This window comes from Odocoileus virginianus, chromosome 7, assembly GCF_023699985.2.
Source record: "Odocoileus virginianus isolate 20LAN1187 ecotype Illinois chromosome 7, Ovbor_1.2, whole genome shotgun sequence".
In the NCBI taxonomy this organism is placed as follows: Eukaryota; Metazoa; Chordata; class Mammalia; order Artiodactyla; family Cervidae; genus Odocoileus; species Odocoileus virginianus.
Window position 1 is genome coordinate 43,122,472 of NC_069680.1, and position 19,235 is coordinate 43,141,706.

A 19,235-nucleotide genomic window follows, 5' to 3' on the forward strand; every position below is an offset into this window, starting at 1 on the left:
GGCTGGAGTTGGGTAGTGTTAGTAACATAAAGAGACAATTCTTACTGGTTTACTTAAATACCAGCATAAAATAAAACTTAGTGGAGTTACTTATATGGACATTTACATTATGTGAATTCAAATAGATATACTTAGCACCCTGGCCCCAGAGAGTGAGAAAAAATTGTTTAAATTGTATTTATTTATTTTTGGCTATGCTGGGTCTTCACTGCTGCAGGGGCTTTTCTCTAGCTGCGATGAGTGGGGCCTGCTCTCTAGTTGTAGTGCCTGGGCTTCTCATTTTGGTGGCCTCTCTTGTTGCAAAGCACAGGCTCTAAGCAGGTGAGCTTTAGGAGCTGCGGCTTGCAGGCTCTAAAGCTCATGCTCAGTAGTTGTTGCCATGGACTTAGTTGCATGTGGGATCCACCTGGACCAAGGATCAAACCCTTGTCTCCTACTAACAGGGGCCCTCCTATAATTTAAAATTTGCATAATCCAAAATTAATTTTTCATAAAACTGGCAAAGGAAGGAAGGTATTTCTTTGCTGTCTGAAGTGGCATCACCATGGTGCACCATGCAGCAAAAACATGGTTCCCAAATACCTGACCCTCAAGCATTAAAACTGTGTGATTGTTTATATATATAAAAAAAAAAGTTTTTTTTTTTTTGGTATTTCTATGGTTTAAAAGGGCTTCCCAGATGGCACTAGTGGTGAAGAATCTGCCTGCCAATGCAGGAGATGCCAGAAACTTGGGTTTGATTCCTGGGTCAGGAAGATCACCTGGAGGAGGAAATGGCAACCCTCTCTAGTATTCTTGCCTGGAAAAGTCCATGGACAGAGGAGCCTGGAGGGCTACAGTCCATGGCATCACAAAGAGTTGAACATGACTGAGAATGCATGTGTGTACACATACATGATTTCAAAAGCTGTCCATCTTATGAGAATTTATTAATATTCCTATGTTGTACTCTTTCAAGTTTGCATAATTCTGATTTTGTAAACTGGCTACTGCATTGTAGTGGTACTTTCACTTACCATCCTACTCCATTTGCACAGAGATTTACTCTGTTAGGCCATATGACTGCTATTTCTTTCTTTCCTGTGCACCTTTCATAGTAGAAAATATCATTCTGGCCTACAAATGCAAACTCACAATTTCATCTGGCCTCACCCAAATAAACTGAAATCTATTGAATGCTAGCAAAATGGCTATACTGAATTTACTGAACGTTAAGTCACTCTTCAAAATATCATGTAGTTTTAAGGTATTAATATACATGATTCTTATCTTGATGTGTCAACTTTACAACCTTATCTCCCACATGAGACATGAATCTACTTGAAGAGAATTGTTGCCAACCCAGCATCACTATTTTCTTCTTTCTTCCCCACAAACTCATATTTTATTCAGGTATCTACTCTTATGTGGGGGATTTCCCAGGTGGCTCAACAGTAAAGAATCTGCCTGTCAATTCAGGAGACTCAGGAGACGTGGGTTCAGTCCCTGGGTGGAGAAGATCCCCTGGAGGATGAAAAGTAAAGGGAAACCCACTACAGTATTCTTGCCTGGAAAACCCCATGGCTAGAGAAGCCTGGTGGGCTACAGTCCATGGGGTTGTGAAGAGCTGGACATGACTGAGCGACTAAACACACATGCATGCACTCATATGACTAAAGGGAAGATGATCTTAATACCAGTTCCAGGAGTAGATGTTGATTTGTCTGTAGGATTGTAATGGTAGTCCCACCCCCACTTGGCAGTGATTGGTTTCAGACTTGTGAGTAACCTACGATGGTCTATAACACAATTATGACCTATAATACAAGATAGTCAGTTGAGAGGTTTCTGGAAAGATTTCCTTGATCTCATAAAAGGACAGAGACAGTAACAGTCCTTATTCCTCCTAAGCATGTTGCTGGGTCTGGATGTGACTCCAACAATTATTGCCATCTTGCTACCACTCCTCTGAGGATGTCAACATTAAGAATGGAAGAGAGCATTTCTCTGATAATGAGTGATGTTGAGCATCTTTTCATGTGTTTGTTAGCCATCTGTATGTCTTCTTTGGAGAAATGTTTGTTTGCTTCTTTGACCCATTTTTTGATTGGGTCATTTATTTTTCTGGAATTGAGCTGCAGGAGTTGCTTGTATATTTTTGAGATTAATCCTTTGTCAGTTGCTTTGTTTGCTATTATTTTTTCCCATTCTGAAGGCTGTCTTTTCACTTTGCTTATAGTTTCCATGGTTGTGCAAAAGCTTTTAAGTTTCATTAGGTCCCATTTGTTTATTTTTGCTTTTATTTCCATTACTCTGGGAGGTGGGTCAAAGAGGATCCTGCTGTGATTTATGTCAGAGACTGTTTTGCCTATGTTTTCCTCTAGGAGTTTTATAGTTTCTGGACTTACATTTAGATCTTTAATCCATTTTGAGTTTATTTTTGTGTATGGTGTTAGAAAGTGTTCTAGTTTCATTCTTTTACAAGTGGTTGACAAGTTTTCCCAGCACCATTTGTTATAGAGATTGTCTTTTCTCCATTGTATATTCTTGCCTCCTTTGTCAAAGATAAGGTGTCCATAGGTGTGTAGATTTATCTTTGGGCTTTCTATTTGGTTCCATTGATCTATATTTCTGTCTTTGTGCCAGTACCATACTGTCTTGATGACTGTGGCTTTGTAGTAGAGACTGAAGTCAGGCAGGTTGATTCCTCCAGTTCCATTCTTCTTCTCAATACTGCTTTGGTTATTTGAGGTTTGAGGTTCCATCTCAGCTGGTCAGAATGGCCGCTATCCAAAAATCTACAAACAATAAATGCTGGAGAGGGTGTGGAGAAAAGGGAACCATCTTATACTGTTGGTGGGAATGCAAACTAGTACAGCCACTATGGAGAACAGTGCGGAGATTCCTTAGATAACTGGAAATAGAACTGCCATATGACCCAGTAATACCACTTCTGGGCATACACACCAAGGAAATCAGATCTGAAAGAGACACATGTATCCCAATGTTCATCACAGCACTGTTTATAATAGCCAGGACATGGAAGCAACCTAGATGTCCATTAGCAGACGAATAGATAAGAAAGCTGTGGTACATATACACAATGGAATATCACTCAGTCATTAAAAAGAATACATTTGAATCAGTTCTAATGAGGTGGATGAAACTGGAGCCTATTATACAGAGTGAAGTAAGCCAGAATGAAAAACACCAATACAGTATACTAATGCATACATATAGAGTTTAGAAAGATGGTAACAATAACCCTATATGCAAAACAGAAAAAGAGACACAGAAATGTATAGAACAGTCTTTTGGACTCTGTGGGTGAAGGCGAGGGTGAGATGATCTAAGAGAATAGTATTGAAACATGTATATTATCACAGGCGAAACAGATCGTCAGTCCAGGTTTGATACATGAGGCAGGGAGCTCGGGGCTGGTGCACTGGGAAGACCCAGAGGGATGGGATGGGGAGGGAGGTGGGAGGGGGATTCAGGATGGGGAACACATGTAAACCTATGGCTGATTCATTTCAATGTATGGCAAAAACCAGTACAATACTGTATAGTAATTAGACTCCAATTAAAATAAATAAATTAAAAAAAAGAAAAAACCCTTAAAAAATAAAGAATAGAAGAGAGCAGAGATGGATAAATCCTAGGTCCTTGAAGATACCGCTCTTTTATTGACTCAATCAGTCACGAAGTCTCCCTAGCTTCTTCCTTCTAATGTATCAGATTGGGCTGCCATAGACTGGATGGCTTAAACAACAGACATTTACTTCTTTCAGTTTCTGGCGAAGGGAAGTCCAGGCTCAAGGTGCCGGTTGATTTGGTTTCTGGTGAGGACTCTCTTTCTGGCTCACAGACAGAAGGTTTGACATATAACATGAGAAGACCAAGGGCTATTTTCCTTTTCTCAGAACAAAGCAGTTGTCGAGTTAAAAATGGTTAGTCCATTGCTGTTACAGGGCATTTCATGAACTGCTGATTGTACATATATGTGATATCATGCTAACATAAACAGGCCAGCCTTTAGGGAGTTTTAAGTTATAAAAGAAACATTTTTCTAAGATCATGTGTTCTGATATAAAAACCATACTCCAGCCCAGTTCTGTCATTATAAAGTTCTGGCAAGTCAAGAGACATTATTAGTTGGTGATTTTATCAGGCAAAACTTTTAACTAAAGCTTGATGAAACCATCACTGCACCATAAAACACCATAACAAATTGCAGTGACGATTCTTTTGAAGAATTTAGTCATTTTAGATCGTTACAGTTTCTTCCACAAAAAGTAGTATCTTAGTGATCACTACAATTCTACAAATAAGAATATGCTTTCACCTTTATGACCAAAAGGAATCAGTTGTGCTTATTCTTGCAATTCAAATCTAATTTTACTATCTTCAACAAAAAGGGTGCAGTGTAGATTTTATCCTATCCTAGTAAGGCTCATATGAAACATTTAACCTATTATTTTATATACATTGTATATAAAGTAATTTTATGTAGTCTTCTAGATGAACATTAAATAAATAAAATTATATAGAAGTGAAGGATTTTCATAATACAGTAAAATTCTCTTTTTATATCTAGCCTGGGAAGTGGAAAGAGCAGCACTCATCAAATTTTCAAAACAAAACCAAATAAACAAAAACAAACTCCATCAAGAAACAAATGATGAGAGATCCATTTGCATATAGATGGATCCATATTAAAGCAATAGAAACTTGGGCCATTTTGAAATCTTAAACCTTCTGACACTATTTTCATAAACTCAAGTAATACAAACCATGTGGTGAATGATTTTCTGAAAAACTTTGCTGGTTTCACTGTGTATTTTATTATTGGCCAAATGTGACATTAAATTTTATCCCCCGTGGCTTGGAGTTAAATGCTTGCTCTGTTCAGAATGGCAACACTCAATTAAACAGCATTTTTCATGATCTACACCCACCATTGTTACTGTATTTAGGGGAAATAATGGGGGTACTGACCTATATTGCGTTTCTTATTATCAATGGAGATGAAGCGAATGCAGGGATTACTGGTGATGTACCGCCCAGCCCAAGGGACATCAATCTTCGTGCCAGCTTCATAAAAGAGGCCCAGAGCGTAGCGAGAGGAGTAGCTCACAGACTCCAGTTGCTGCCTTTGGCATTCACTAATTACTGTGGAAGAAAAAGTACAGGGCATCAAACTTGAAAATATCATCTTTCCTTTCAGTACATCAAATACCACACTCCTTTAAACTAGTTCCAACTGTTTTTACTGACTCCATCTCACTTACGATGAATTTTGAAAGGTAGTGTAAAATAGCATCAGCTCTAATTTCTTTGCAGAATGATTACTGTCCTTGGCACACTTGTTTTCATCACACTGAAGGTCCAAACTCTTTATAGACTGGCATTTAAAATGTCTCTGAGTCTGACACTAAGTTGTTTTTCTAGCTTTGTATCCTAGTAATTATCCTGGAACTGGCTGGCAACATTGCAACATGATAGATCCCATACACTGAGCACTTATTGTGGGTCAGGGGCTTTGCCAAACATGTAACATGAGCATTTCACTCTATCCAGCAACCATCATACAAGGTAGGTATTATTCCCATGTTATAGGAGGAGACTAATGATTTATCTCATGGACCTCTTACGTTCTTCCACGTCATACAGTCATTGTTGGCTTGTCATCTTTCTGCCAGTTGATTAGCATAGTTTCTGGAGCACAGGGACTATACCTTAGTCTTTTTTTGTTACAGTCCTCTACCCTACTCATTACAAAAATACAAAGGATGAATGTACAGAGGGATAGAAAGGCAAACGAGACATGCAAAATTAGTTAAAATGTAGGAGGCAAATAATCAAAAAAATGGAAAAATACTGGGAAATGAATTAGGCAGGTTTGGGTTCAAAACCCAATTCTACCACTTAGTAGGTAGGTGACCCTGGTCAAGCTATTAATAACTTATTCTAACTATAGTTCTTGTCTTTAAGTGGCAAAAATAGAGTGCATTAGTCTGTTGCGAGGATTACATGAATAATGCATATCACAATGCATGGCATATGATGTGTTCATTATTTTTTTCTATTATAGAGAGAAAAATATTTAGGAAAATGGGACAATGTTCCATCCTGGGATGAAAAAGGAAAGACCACCTCCCCCCGCCTTACGTTTTAATCTCCATCTCCAATTTTCCTATCTTTAAGGGTCTAAGGGAGCTTCTTGTTCATGTACTTGCATTAATAATTTGGGTTTTAGAGAAGGCCATAGTTCTATTTTGAAGGCATAAGGCGAGCCACTTCAGAAATGGAACATATGAAAAATTCTCATTTAATTGGTGAAAAATATCCTCATCTGGAAGGCAAACCTCAAGGATGGTGATGCTCTTGCTGCTAAGTCACTTCAGTCATGTCGGACTCTTTGCAACCGTATGGACTGAAGCCCGCCAGGCTCCTCTGTCCATGGGATTCTCCAGGCCAAAATACTGGAGTGGATTGCCATGCCTTCCTCCAAGGAATCTTCCCAACCCAGGGATTGAACCTGTGTCTCTGATGTTTTCCTGCACTCACAGGCAGGTTCTTTACCATTAGAGCTACCTGGGAAGCCACCTGGGAAGGATGGGGATAATTTTAGCCAAACCTTAGAGAAGTGGCTTTTGGAGGAAGACAGAAGGTAAGAAGGATACTCAATAAATTATTTAAGCACAGTAATAATCCTAAACATTATCACAGCATATTCTTGGCTACAAAACACTTTTAGAACCAAGACTTCATTTAATCTTCACAAAATCTCTGCAAGATAGATGATTTTACCATCCTAATTTTATATCTCTGTGAAGCTGAGATTCAGAGAAGTTAAGTAACTTGCCCTAGGTTACACAGCTTCCAAGTTTGTGTGGCCAAGGTAAAGCAAGAATTCCACACTGGAGTCATGCACATCTTCATCACTTCCACACTTCCCTTCCAGATCTGTAAGTCTGAGCTTCAAGATGAACTTTAGCATTGCTTTCTCCTCTGACATTACCGGTTATTTTGCACTCAGAAGTAAAGGTCATCATTCCCTTTAACCATCATTTTCTGTCTTATTAAAAGATTTAACTACTTGATAAATGAATGATCTTCTGACACTGGCCTTGTTACACTCGTATCCTGGGTTTCATTTTATTATTTAACCTACTTTTGGAGCTATGGGGCCTGATATTATGCTTACTGCTTTTCTTTACGAAAACACAGATCTTCAGAAATCATAAAATATTCTCACTAGGAAGAGGGAGGAGGAGATGAAGAAGACTCATACTAGCAGGTGAGCACATATTATGCACTTGAGGGCTTATCATGGTTTCCCTTTTTTTTTCAATTAAAAAAAATAAACCAACAAAACTGTGAAATCAGCTCTTTAGCAACTGAAAGGGCTTAAAACTCTCCCTTTAAAAAAAAAATATTTTTTTCTTTGTACAAAAACTGAAGGGTCAACTAGGTTGACAACCAAACTGGACCTTTTCCTCCCCTGCCACACACATTAGTACATTTAGCTAGTTTTTAGACAAGCTGCCAAGTAGCAAATCCCACTGGGTAGCCTTTTGAAAAGGTAATTGATATCTATATAGAAACAGAGATTAACCTTAGACACCCTTGTCTGCTCCAGGGGCTCTACAATTCATTCTGAGAACAGGGAGGGGAGATTTTTGACTGAAACAATCTCAATTTCTATACAGATTCACTTACAAAAAATTTTACCTTCTGAGCCTGGAAAGTTTTTGATTGTTGCAGGACCTAACAGAATGGTTTTATTTTGTTTGAAAGTTTTTGTAATGCAAAATGCTGGAGGGAGCTGCCCTAGGTCCGAAATATATACATCTTGGCAAGGAAAATAAATGAGTTCTTTACTATCATGTATTTCAAAGGACCACAAAATAAGGCTCATGTAAAGGTGCTTGATTCCAACATAATAAAACTTTACCTGGATGTCACTCTCAATTAATTCTGAACCACTAGAATTATATAATCTTCGTAATTATACACAAACACACATGCATATATAGTGTGTATATATATATATATATATATATATATAATTAATATAATTTATGGCTATCTGATGTAAATAAAGTGACTATAAGTTGTACTGAAGGGGGTAGTTTATAGTTTACATTCATACTCCTGTCAATTAGGAGAACTGTTCTTATTCCATTCTCTTTGTGCCAATGCCAGTGTGTACATGAGTACATGTGGGCATGGGGGAGGGGAGGAACAGAAGTGAGAAGGAGAGAGAAACAGAATATCTGAATGGTACTCCTGAATAAATTATGCATGTATTTCATTTCATTTTTTTTTGTTTCCTAAAGTAATTTAATTCTTTTAGTTGCCTAACATATAGAAGAGGGTTGGACATACATATTTTGCCTTAATTCTTGTGTGGTTTGGTGATGATCTCATTCATTCATCCATTCATTCATTGCCTGCTATATGATGGCAGGCATTGTTCTTGATGTTAAGGATATAATAAAGTTCCTGCTTTCAGGTAGCTTACATACTAGTGGTGGAGAGACCAGTTGTCAATAAATAACCAAGTAAATGGTATGTCAGGTGGTGACAGGAATTATAAAGAAAAATAAAGCAGGCTAAAGGGATAAAAGTGACAGGTCTGGGCAGTAAGGCTATTTTAAATAGGCTTTCAGGGATATGTCTCCTTTGAGGATTTTATTCTGATTGATACAGGAACCATTGCTACTGGTTATGAGCCAAGGACAGAGGTAACCTGGCTTCTGTTTTAAAAATTATCCTGGCTACAAGTGAGGACTCCAAAGATGCATGAGAGGAACTGGGGAAAACAGGTATTGAAGTAGCCTTAGGGTGGAGGTAATAGCAGAGAAGATCAGAAGTAGTTACATTTTGAATGTAATACATGTCTATGTGTATACATGTGTGTGAGAGTTGGACTGTGAAGAAAGCTGAGCACTGAAAAACTGATGTTTTTGAACTGTGGTGTTGGAGAAGACTCTTGAGAGTCCCTTGGACTGCAAGGAGATCCAACCAGTCCATCCTGAAGGAGAGAAGTCCTGGGTGTTCATTGGAAGGACTGATGCTGAAGCTGAAACTCCAATACTTCAGCCACCTCATGCGAAGAGTTGACTCATTGGAAAAGACCCTGATGCTGGGAGGGACTGGGGACAGGAGGAGAAGGGGACGACAGAGGATGAGATGGCTGGATGGCATCACTGACTCGATGGACATGTGTTTGAGTAAACTCCAGGAGTTTGTGATGGACAGGGAGGCCTGGCGTGCTGCGATTCATGGGGTCACAAAGAGTCAGACACGACTGAGCGACTGAACTGAACTGAACTGATAAGTACATACATTGCATTATATATTTTTATAAATATGTATGTGCACATATTTTATATATATATATATCACATATACATATAATTTTAACTGAGACTTAACTATACCTACAGAAAAGAATGCCTTGAATTTTCATAAAGTAAATGTACCAGAATAATCATTTTGCCAACAAAGGTCTGTATAAGTCAAAGCTATGCTTTTTCCAGTAGTCACATACGGATATCAGAGTTGGACCACAGACTGTGCGCTGAAGAACTGATGCTGGCAAACTGTGGTGTTGAAAAAGAAGACTTTTGAGAGTCCCTTGGACATCAAGGTGATCAAACCAGTCAATCCTAAAGGAACTCAACCCTGAATACACTTTGCAAGGATTGATGCTGAAGCTAAAGCTCCAGTATTTTGGCCACTTGATGTGAAGAGCTGACTCACTGGAAAAGATCCTGATGCTGGGCAAGACTGAAGGCAAAAGGAGAAGAGGTCGGCAGAGGATGAGATAGTTAGATAGCATTACTGACTCAATGGACATGAATTTGAGCAAACTGCATTCTGCAGTCCATGGGGTCACAAACAGTCAGACACAATTTAGCGACTGAGCAACAACAATACACTTTATCTATTCTACTACTGATGGACATTTAGATTGTTTGCAGTTTTGACAATTATAAAAGTAACATAGAGAACATATATGTGTGCTTCTCTTGTGTATCTACTGGGGATTCCTCGATCATGGAACAAAGTGTGATATATTCTACTCTTTTGGAATGATAGAGATCAATCTCTTCAGAACAAATTCTTGGGCCCAGGAGTCTTCCTAATGAAAGTATTTTATGATTTCTGAAGGCCTTTTTTTTTTAAAAAGCAAAGTAATGTGTTCACCTGAATTTCTCCTTACTGAAGGCTGATGTTTTTTGTCACAACAATGAATATTTCAATAGTAATAGTAAAACAAATACCTTGTAGCATTAGTTTGATATTCATTATCAATACTCAATACTGTAGTTAATGGTAAATGTTATATTGATGGGCAATCTGTGCTCACAGCAGTAACCTCCTTCTAGAAGTTTTTTTGTTTATAGCCAATTACAGAGGATGGCTAATTTCCCAATTTGTTACGATATATGAAGAATTTCAGCTCAGGGACAGTTGAAGTTAGGAGGTCAGTTTGATACTGGCTGCTCTTGATTTACTTATTATTGTTTTATCTTTTATATCGAATTCCAAGAATGTCAAGAAGTTTTATGCACAAGTTCGTTCTTAATCTTAGACCATTTAGTTCTGTGGGTACATGAAACCAATGGTATTTTAGTCAGAATAGCTGCTTGTTCTTTACTCAAAATGGTTGTAGAAATAGCGTTGAAAGATCCATTTTCCATATATAGTTCTCCTAGCAGGCCAGTAGAGTCTAAACTTCTACCAATCATGAGTCATTCCTTTCATGTAAAAGCATCACAGAACCAGTCTCATTTCATTTCACCTGGAATAAATTGGACGTTCACATGGATTCTATAGGTATTGAAGTCATCACGCCTGGAAGCACATTTTCAAAAATAGCTTTGGCAAGCAATAAATCTAAAAGTTTACTGGGGACAGACTTCAACAGTTGTATCTATGTGAGATTTCCCCAGGGAAATATTTCTTCCATCCTGAGAGGTATCTCCGGAGTTAGAAAAACTTGGGTTTGAATTCTGGCTCCGACCCAGAATCTGTGTGACCTTGGTCAAATTGCTCAATCCCCCTAAGCATTTGTTTTCCTAGAAAATGAGAATGAGAACAGTGCTGCCCTTAAAGGATTGTTAAGAAAATTAAATTAGGTAATATCAAGTGTTTAGCATAATGCCTAACATATAAGTGTACCGCAAACACCCAGCACTGCAGTTCTTGAATTTAAATACCTTTCAAGGTGTCTATATATAAAATATACCATACTTTAGAAAAAGTTTTTTGAAGCCTTTAGAGGCAATATCCTAAGTTTCAAGCACATCAAGATAATACTAAATCAAAGATATCTCTTTGGTAGGTAAAGTATACATACTGGGTACACTTCACTTTTCAGAGCAGAGGGTAAAAAAACAAAACATTTCTTTGAAAAGTAAGACGTATTAAAGATTCTAAAACCATTTAAGATAACAGTTTTTGAAAAATCAAAGTAAACCATGGACTTCTTTAGCTATCTAATCCAGAATGCCGACTGTTTGAAGATTTATCTTTTGAAAGTAATGAAAACCCACATTTTGTATCATCATTATCCTAGTACACTGGAATTACATTTTCTTAATCCTAATCCTAGCCCAGGGTTATATAAAAATGAAAGGTGCCGAACAAATAGGCTTCTCTGTATTATCAAAAACAAAAATATCTTTATTAAAAATTTAAGATTAAGCTGGTTTCACACTCGTGTTTAGGGAGAATGCTAATCATTATCTGAATACAAACTTTAACAAGTATATTCCACCTAATTGCTACACATAGTTGTTTTTTGGGGGGGACAGGGGGAATAATTCAGTTCAGTTGCTCAGTCAAGTCCGACTCTTTGCAACCCCGAAGACTACAGCAGGCCAGGCCTCCCTGTCCATCACCAACTCCTGGAGTTTACTCAAATTCATGTTCATTGAGTCAGTGATGCTATCCAACCATCTCATCCTTTGTCGTCCCCTTCTCCTCCCACTTTCAATCATTCCCAGCATCAGGGTCTTTTCAAATGAGTCAGCTCTTCACATCAGGTGGCCAAAGTACTGGAGTTTCAGCTTCAACATCAGTCCTTCCAAAGAATATTCAGGAATGATTTCCTTTAGGATGGACTGGTTGGATCTCCTTGCTGTCCAAGGGACCCTCAAGAGTGTTTTCTAATACCACAGTTCAAATGCATCAATTCTTTGGTGCTCAGCTTTCTTTATAGTCCAACTCTCACATCCATAGATGACTACTGGAAAAATCATAGCTTTGACTAGACGGACCTTTGTTGGCAAAATAATGTCTCCGCTTTTTAATATGTTGTCTAGGTTAGTCATAACTGTTCTTCCAAGGAGCAAGCGTCTTTTAATTTCATGGCTGCAATCATCATCTGCAGTGATTTTGGAGCCCCCCAAATAAAGCTTGTCACTGTTTCCAAAGTTTCCCCATCTATTTGCCATGAAATGATGGGACTGGATGCCATAATCTTAGTTTTCTGAATGTTGAGTTTTAAGCCAACTTTTTCACTCTCCTCTCTCACTTTCATCAAGAGGCTCCTTAGTTCTTCTTTGCTTTAGAACACATTAAAAATCAGATGCATCTTAGGATAATTAAGTTCATATCTAGTAAGGGAAGTTTGCCATGTTTCCCAAATTTTGTGGGACCCCAAAATCAATGCATTCAGTTCAGTCACTCAGTTGCGTCTGACTCTTTGTGACCCCAAGGACTGCAGCATGCCAGGCTTCCCTGATCATCACCAACTCCAGAAGCCTGCTCAAACTCATGTCCATCGAGTCGGTGATGCCATCCAACCATCTCATCCTCTGTCGTCCCCTTCTCCTGCCTTCAATCTTTCCCAGCATCAGGGTCTTTTCTAAGGAGTCAGTTCTTCGCATCAGGTGGCCAAAGTATTGGAGCTTCAGTTTCAGCATCAGTCCTTCCAATGAATATTCAGGATTGACTTCCTTTACGATTGACTGGTTTGATCTCCTTGCTGTCCGAGGGGCTCCCAAGAGTCTTCTCCAACACCACAGTTCAAAAACATCAGTTCTTCGGGGCTCAACTTTCTTCATGGTTCAACTCTCACATCCATAGATGACTACTGGAAAGACTATAGCTTTGAGTAGACAGCCCTTTGCCAACAAAGTAATGTCTCTGCTTTTTAATATGCTGTCTGGGTTGGTCATAGCTTTTCTTCCAAGGAGCAAGCGTCTTTTAATTTCAAAATCAATGCAATAAGTGGCATTAAAAAGGGAAGAAAAGATATTTCGTACTCCCAGCTCACCAGATGAATCAGAAAGTGAAGGAAGTGTAGGAATTAGGTGCTGACATTTGTTTGTCATAAGGGGCATTCCAGAGTTGTGAGGTATTTGAGGGGAGAGATACTCAATGATGCTCTGGGTCAATACTGCCTTAATGAAAATACTGGCACTTCTCACAGTTGTAAAGTTTCCTTCCTCTCATTTTGGTGGTCAGTTATACCACTGTAAATGTATTTTTTTTAAAGTTCACAGAGTATTAACATGTTAGAATTTTATGCAAATTTAAAGAAGTCATAAACAACATTTATTGCTTTGGTTAAAAAGATTCCATAGGACCCTAAGACATAAAGACACTGCAGTTTTCTAAGCTATAATAATACTTACTTGATCATGACTTAATCTTATTTTGTTCGTGGTAAAAATAATAAACAGGGAATTATCTTAGGAGGAAGTTCTTAGGCTTCCTGGCACTCCAGCTATACTGGGGTCAGAATTCACGCTGAAATGTCTTTGCAGTACTGTGAAGGCCCAAACTGTTAGTGCTGTTTCTAGTACTGGTGATGAATCAGGTTTCCTCCCATGCCCTCAGTGATCCAAGAGGGATTTCTAATCCCTGCTGTCTCTCCATTTCTCTAACCATAAGGAACAATCTGTCAAGGACAAAAAACAATGTTTTCTCTCTGGTCTCTGCTTCTGCTTTCTTGCCACTGTATCCCAGTACCCTGTGAAAAGGAGTATTCAGCTATACAGTTGTGGCTGTAGTTGACTCTTCATAAAGTCTTGGACCTTCTCCCAATCACATAAAGTCCCTGCTGTTTTATATATTCACTAGCCACTCTTCTGTTTATCTGGATGGAAGTTCCGTGAAACTAAAATGATAGTTGCTTATTTCTATGGCAATTCATTCTATCCACAGGATTAGAAAAATAAGCATTTTTAAACATAGATGCTGCTTTCTGAAAGAATGTGGGATGATTTATCTCAATTACTGTTTGCGGTAAGTCCACAATGTGTCCAGCACTATGCCAGTCACCATAAAACACCTTCAAAAAAAAACACTGAACAGACTCTAGGATAGATTTTGGACTGAGACATTAAATAATTTGATCCTGGGTATTATCAATATTATCCTTGGGAAACTTCTTTTTGGGTATTAGAATAGCAAACATATACAATAAGTCTGGAAACCACAATAATAAGGTTGGGAAATTCTTGCCTCATTTCCATGCATTCTAAATTTTTAGACTATTATGCCATCATTCTTACTGTAGGAAAAGTGCTGAGCTTCAAATGAGAAAGAATATAATGATAAAGCATTGTGTGTACTCATATAAAATGTCACAGAATATCATACATATTTTACAACCACTCTTCACAGCCTATCCATTTAATTACTTTATGGCCATGCCATTCGTGAGCAATATAGTCATTCTAAAATTCATAATAGTAAAAACTTTATTACATGTCACCTCATATTTTTATACAGATATATATTTTTATATTTAGGACTATAGTTAATTTAGACTGAAGCAATGACTCAAAGAATTAATATTCTAACTCAAAACTTTCATAGTTTTAGAAATCAGAAAGCAATGTTTATGAGGACCTGGAATCTGCAGTATTAAGGCAAGATGTCAGAGTCTGGTGGTGTAAGCTTTAGGACACTCAGAAATATGTTCATCTTGTACTTTGCAAACCCGCTAGCTTCTTTTCTGTTTACATAATAACAACTCCCCACAATGCTTAGCTAAAGCCAAAGCAAATAAACTGGACTTGGGGAAAAAATGTAAGTGGCACCAGACTTCATTTAATGGAAGCCTACAGTATTTTACTAATTTTAAGTCACCATACTCCCACAACTAACAAAAACCTTAATTTGATGGAAAAGCACAATTATTTAAAAGTTTTTTTAAAATTAATTTACTGGTAAAACATTGTTCCTTTTTCTTTGTTATCTTCAGTTTGTTTCCATTTCAAACTTAAGTTTTTGCTGCCAAGTTTCAATCATTTCCCCCTATTTCTCATCTGACCTTTACATCACTGTGAATGTTTGACCTGAAACATCTGACAAAGGTTATCCTTAACTGAACACCTGCATTTCTGAGCCTCAGCAAAGAACTTTCTGTGTATAAATAAGTGCATATCAATATAATATGATACACATATTTCTCCTCACTGAGCATCAGTTTCTTCATCTGTTAAGTAGTGGAATGACCTTAGCTTTAAAGGGGTGATATGAAGATTAGAAATTTTATGTTCTAAATATAACAATTTGGAAGTTTTACATTCTGAATATTATAAAATTATATATATATATATGAACAAGCTTCCCTAGTGATTCAATGGTAAAAAATCTGCCTATAAGACCAGAAACTATAAAACTCCTAGAGGAGAACATAGGCAAAACACTATCCGATATAAATCACAGCAGGATCCTCTATGACCCACCTCCCAGAATATTGGAAATAAAAGCAAAAATAAACAAATGGGACCTAATTAAACTTAAAAGCTTTTGCACAACAAAGGAAACTATAAGCCAGGTGAAAAGATAGCCCTCAGAGTGGGAGAAAATAATAGCAAACGAAGCAACAGACAAAGGTTTAATCTCAAAAATATACAAGCAACTCCTGCAGCTCAACTCCAGAAAAATAAATGACCCAATCAAAAAATGGGCCAAAGAACTAAACAGACATTTCTCCAAAGAAGACATACAGATGGCTAACAAACACATGAAAAGATGCTCAACATCACTCATTATCAGAGAAATGCAAATCAAAACCACAATGAGGTACCATTACACTCCAGTCAGGATGGCTGCTATCCAAAAGTCTACAAGCAATAAATGCTGGAGAGGGTGTGGAGAAAAGGGAACCCTCTAACACTGTTGGTGGGAATGCAAACTAGTAGAGCTGCTATGGAGAACAGTGTGGAGATTTCTTAAAAAACTGGAAATAGAACTGCCATATGACCCAGCAATCCCACTTCTGGGCATACACACCGAGGAAACCAGACCTGAAAGAGACACGTGCACCCCAATGTTTATTGCAGCACTGTTTATAATAGCCAGGACATGGAAGCAACCTAGATGCCCATCAGCAGACGAATGGATAAGGAAGCTGTGGTACATATACACCATGGAATATTACTCAGCCATTAAAAAGAATTCTGAATCAGTTCTAATGAGATGGATGAAACTGGAGCCCATTATACAGAGTGAAGTAAGCCAGAAAGATAGAGACCAATATAGTATACTAACACATATATATATGGAATTTAGAAAGATGGTAATGATAACCCTATATGCAAAACAGAAAAAGAGACACAGATGTACAGAACAGACTTTGGGACTCTGTGGGAGAAGGCGAGGGTGGGATGTTTCGAGAGAACAGCATCAAAGCATGTATATTATCAAGGGTGAAACAGATCACCAGCCCAGGTTGGATGCATGAGACAAGTGCTCGGGGCTGGTGCACTGGGAAGACCCAGAGGGATCAGGTAGAGAGGGAGGTGGGAGGGGGGATCGGGATGGGGAATACATGTAAATCCATGGCTGATTCATTTCAATGTATGGCAAAAACCACTACAATACTGTAGAGTAATTAGCCTCCAACTAATAAAAATAAATGGAAAAAAAAAATCTGCCTATAGTGTAGGAGATGCGCAGGAGATGTGGGTTCTATCCCTGGGTTGGGAAGGTTCCCTGGAGAAGGAGATCCACCCCAGTATTCTTGCCTGGAAAAATCTCATGAACAGAGGAGTCTGGCAGGCTACAGTTCATGGGGTCGCAAAAGTGCCAGTCACAACCTAGTGTCTAAACTATAACTATATATATATTATAGTTATATATATATATATATATATACACACACACACACACACCAGGCACACAATAGAGGCAAATCAAAAGTAATAATAACAAGTATTGCTCTTGTTCTTGTCACAGGGAAAGGAATTAATAAGACAGCCTTAACTGGTATAGGAAGGTATAGGAAGGTACAATTATTAAAAGGAGATTTAGAAGAGGAAGTAAAGAAGGAAACAAAGAATTTTTCCTAGCTCATCTTTGGAAAGATATAACTTTTATGGCCAATTTTATAGCCTCAAAGTGTTCACTTCTGACCTATAACTTAACTTCATTTAAATACTATTTTCTCAACAAGTTTATTCTATTACCTTTTTTTTTAAACCAGGTATGGGTTTTTATCAGGCATCTGTTATTAATCAGAGTTAGTATATAATTTAAATCTAATATAGTCAACCAAAGCACTTTAACCTGGAACATACTAGGTAGTTTTCTTTCTTCTTATAACATATTCCAGATCCATTGTTCTATGATCTGTAGTCAGAAACATAAATTCCTCCTTTGCTTTCCTGTCCTAAACACTTACCTCACAGACCTGTCTACTCTTTGTTTTGTGTGTGTGTGTGTGTGTGTTAGTTGCTCAGTTGTGTCTGACTCTTCAAGGCCCTGTGAACTGTAGCCTGCCAGGCTCCTCTGTCCATGGGATTTTCCTGCAAGTATACTGGAATGGGTAGCCATGCCCTTCTCCAGGGGATCTTCCCAACCAAGGGATCAAACCTGGGTCTCCTACATTGAAGGCGGATTATTTACTGTCTGAGCTACCAGGGGAGCCTCTCTGCTTGCAGATAAATGTATACAACTGCCAGAGCATCATCTCCATGATGGGATGACAAATAGGATCTTGTCATTGTATTATTTAAGGAGAAAATTCCAAAGATCAAATCTTTCTCCACACCTGTCTGCTTGGGGACATTAAAATGGAGCTAGTCTCATTGGTTACAAGGAAATTTAGAGTAAAAATATGGGATTACTTGATGAAGTCATTTCAGACATATCTGGTCTCACCCTTCATTATGGTTATCTCATGTATATGAGAATTCAATTGCAGATGCTTTTTCCAAGCTTCCACCCTACCACCTCACCCTCACCTCCAGCTTAGGTAGCAAACAGTCTGTCCTGGTTAGACGGACACCGGATGGCTTACTTTAGCCACCACCTTTCCTCTACTACAAATCCAAATCACCTCCTCCCCTCTCCCCCTCCCCCCCATCCAAGTTGTCCTGCTGTCACAGGAAGATCTCTTCCTAGTCACCAACTGCCTTCTCTTCTCTTTCTCTTATTCTATTTACAAACAAAACAAGGGCCACTACCACAGTAATGGGACAGAATAATTCCTTGACCCCCAAATAAATTGAAAATGGCTTTAATAGTTGGTAATGCGAGGATAAGGAAAACCATGTATTTTGTAGTGAAATTAGAAGTAATAAAGGACCTAACTTTGTAAGGGTTCCCTGGAGCCCCCTTCAGAATCTCACAAATGACTCCATCAACCTCCTCAACTGGCTTTCCCTCAATAACTAGTGTTCAGTATAAATAGAACACTTGTATTGTTCTCTACTTTATTTGAGCAAATGAACAGTATTTCTATTTTATTAAGGCTAAGTAAGTTTTTGTGGGCAAAATGGAGATAGCAGATTAGAACATTGTTTCTATAAGAATGTGCTGTGCCTAGCCACTCAGTCATGTCCAACTCTTTGTGACCCCATGGACTATAGCCCATCAGGCTCCTCTGTCCATGGGCTTCTCCAGGCAGGACTACTGGAGTGGGTTACCATCTCCTTATCCGGGGGATCTTCCCGATCTGGGGATTGAACCGGAGTTTCTGGTGTCTCCTGCATTGGCATGCGGATTCTTTAGCACTAGGGCCACTCTCTACCACTGAGAGGCCCCCTCTATAAGAATACACATTTCTAACTCAAAACAACCAGATTCCAGACAGAGAATTTATAGACTGAGAACTGCCTGGAGTGGGAACTCATTTATGTTCTGGTTTCTCACTCAGTACCAATTTCACTGATGCTAGCTTGTCCTCTTGCATAAAGATGCAGGGATATGGTGCAAAAGGAGAAAATCAGAACAGGCAGCCCACAAAACAAGTTAATTCACCTCTGTTTTGA

General features: G+C 38.4%; 1 protein-coding gene across 4 annotated transcripts in view; it reads right to left on the reverse strand.

Annotated features, from left to right (window-relative positions):
- RNLS (renalase, FAD dependent amine oxidase) overlaps positions 1-19,235 on the reverse strand; it is a 262,683-nt gene that overhangs the window by 53,016 nt on the left and 190,432 nt on the right. For all 4 annotated transcript variants that reach the window (XR_002311298.2, XR_002311299.2, XM_070470600.1 and 1 more), the window contains exon 5: positions 4,978-5,151. Coding sequence is in view for 2 of the 4 variants with exons in the window: in XM_070470600.1 (XP_070326701.1) it covers positions 4,978-5,151 (174 nt within the window). In the remaining 2 variants the exon portion in view is untranslated. The remainder of the gene's footprint in view (positions 1-4,977; positions 5,152-19,235) is intronic.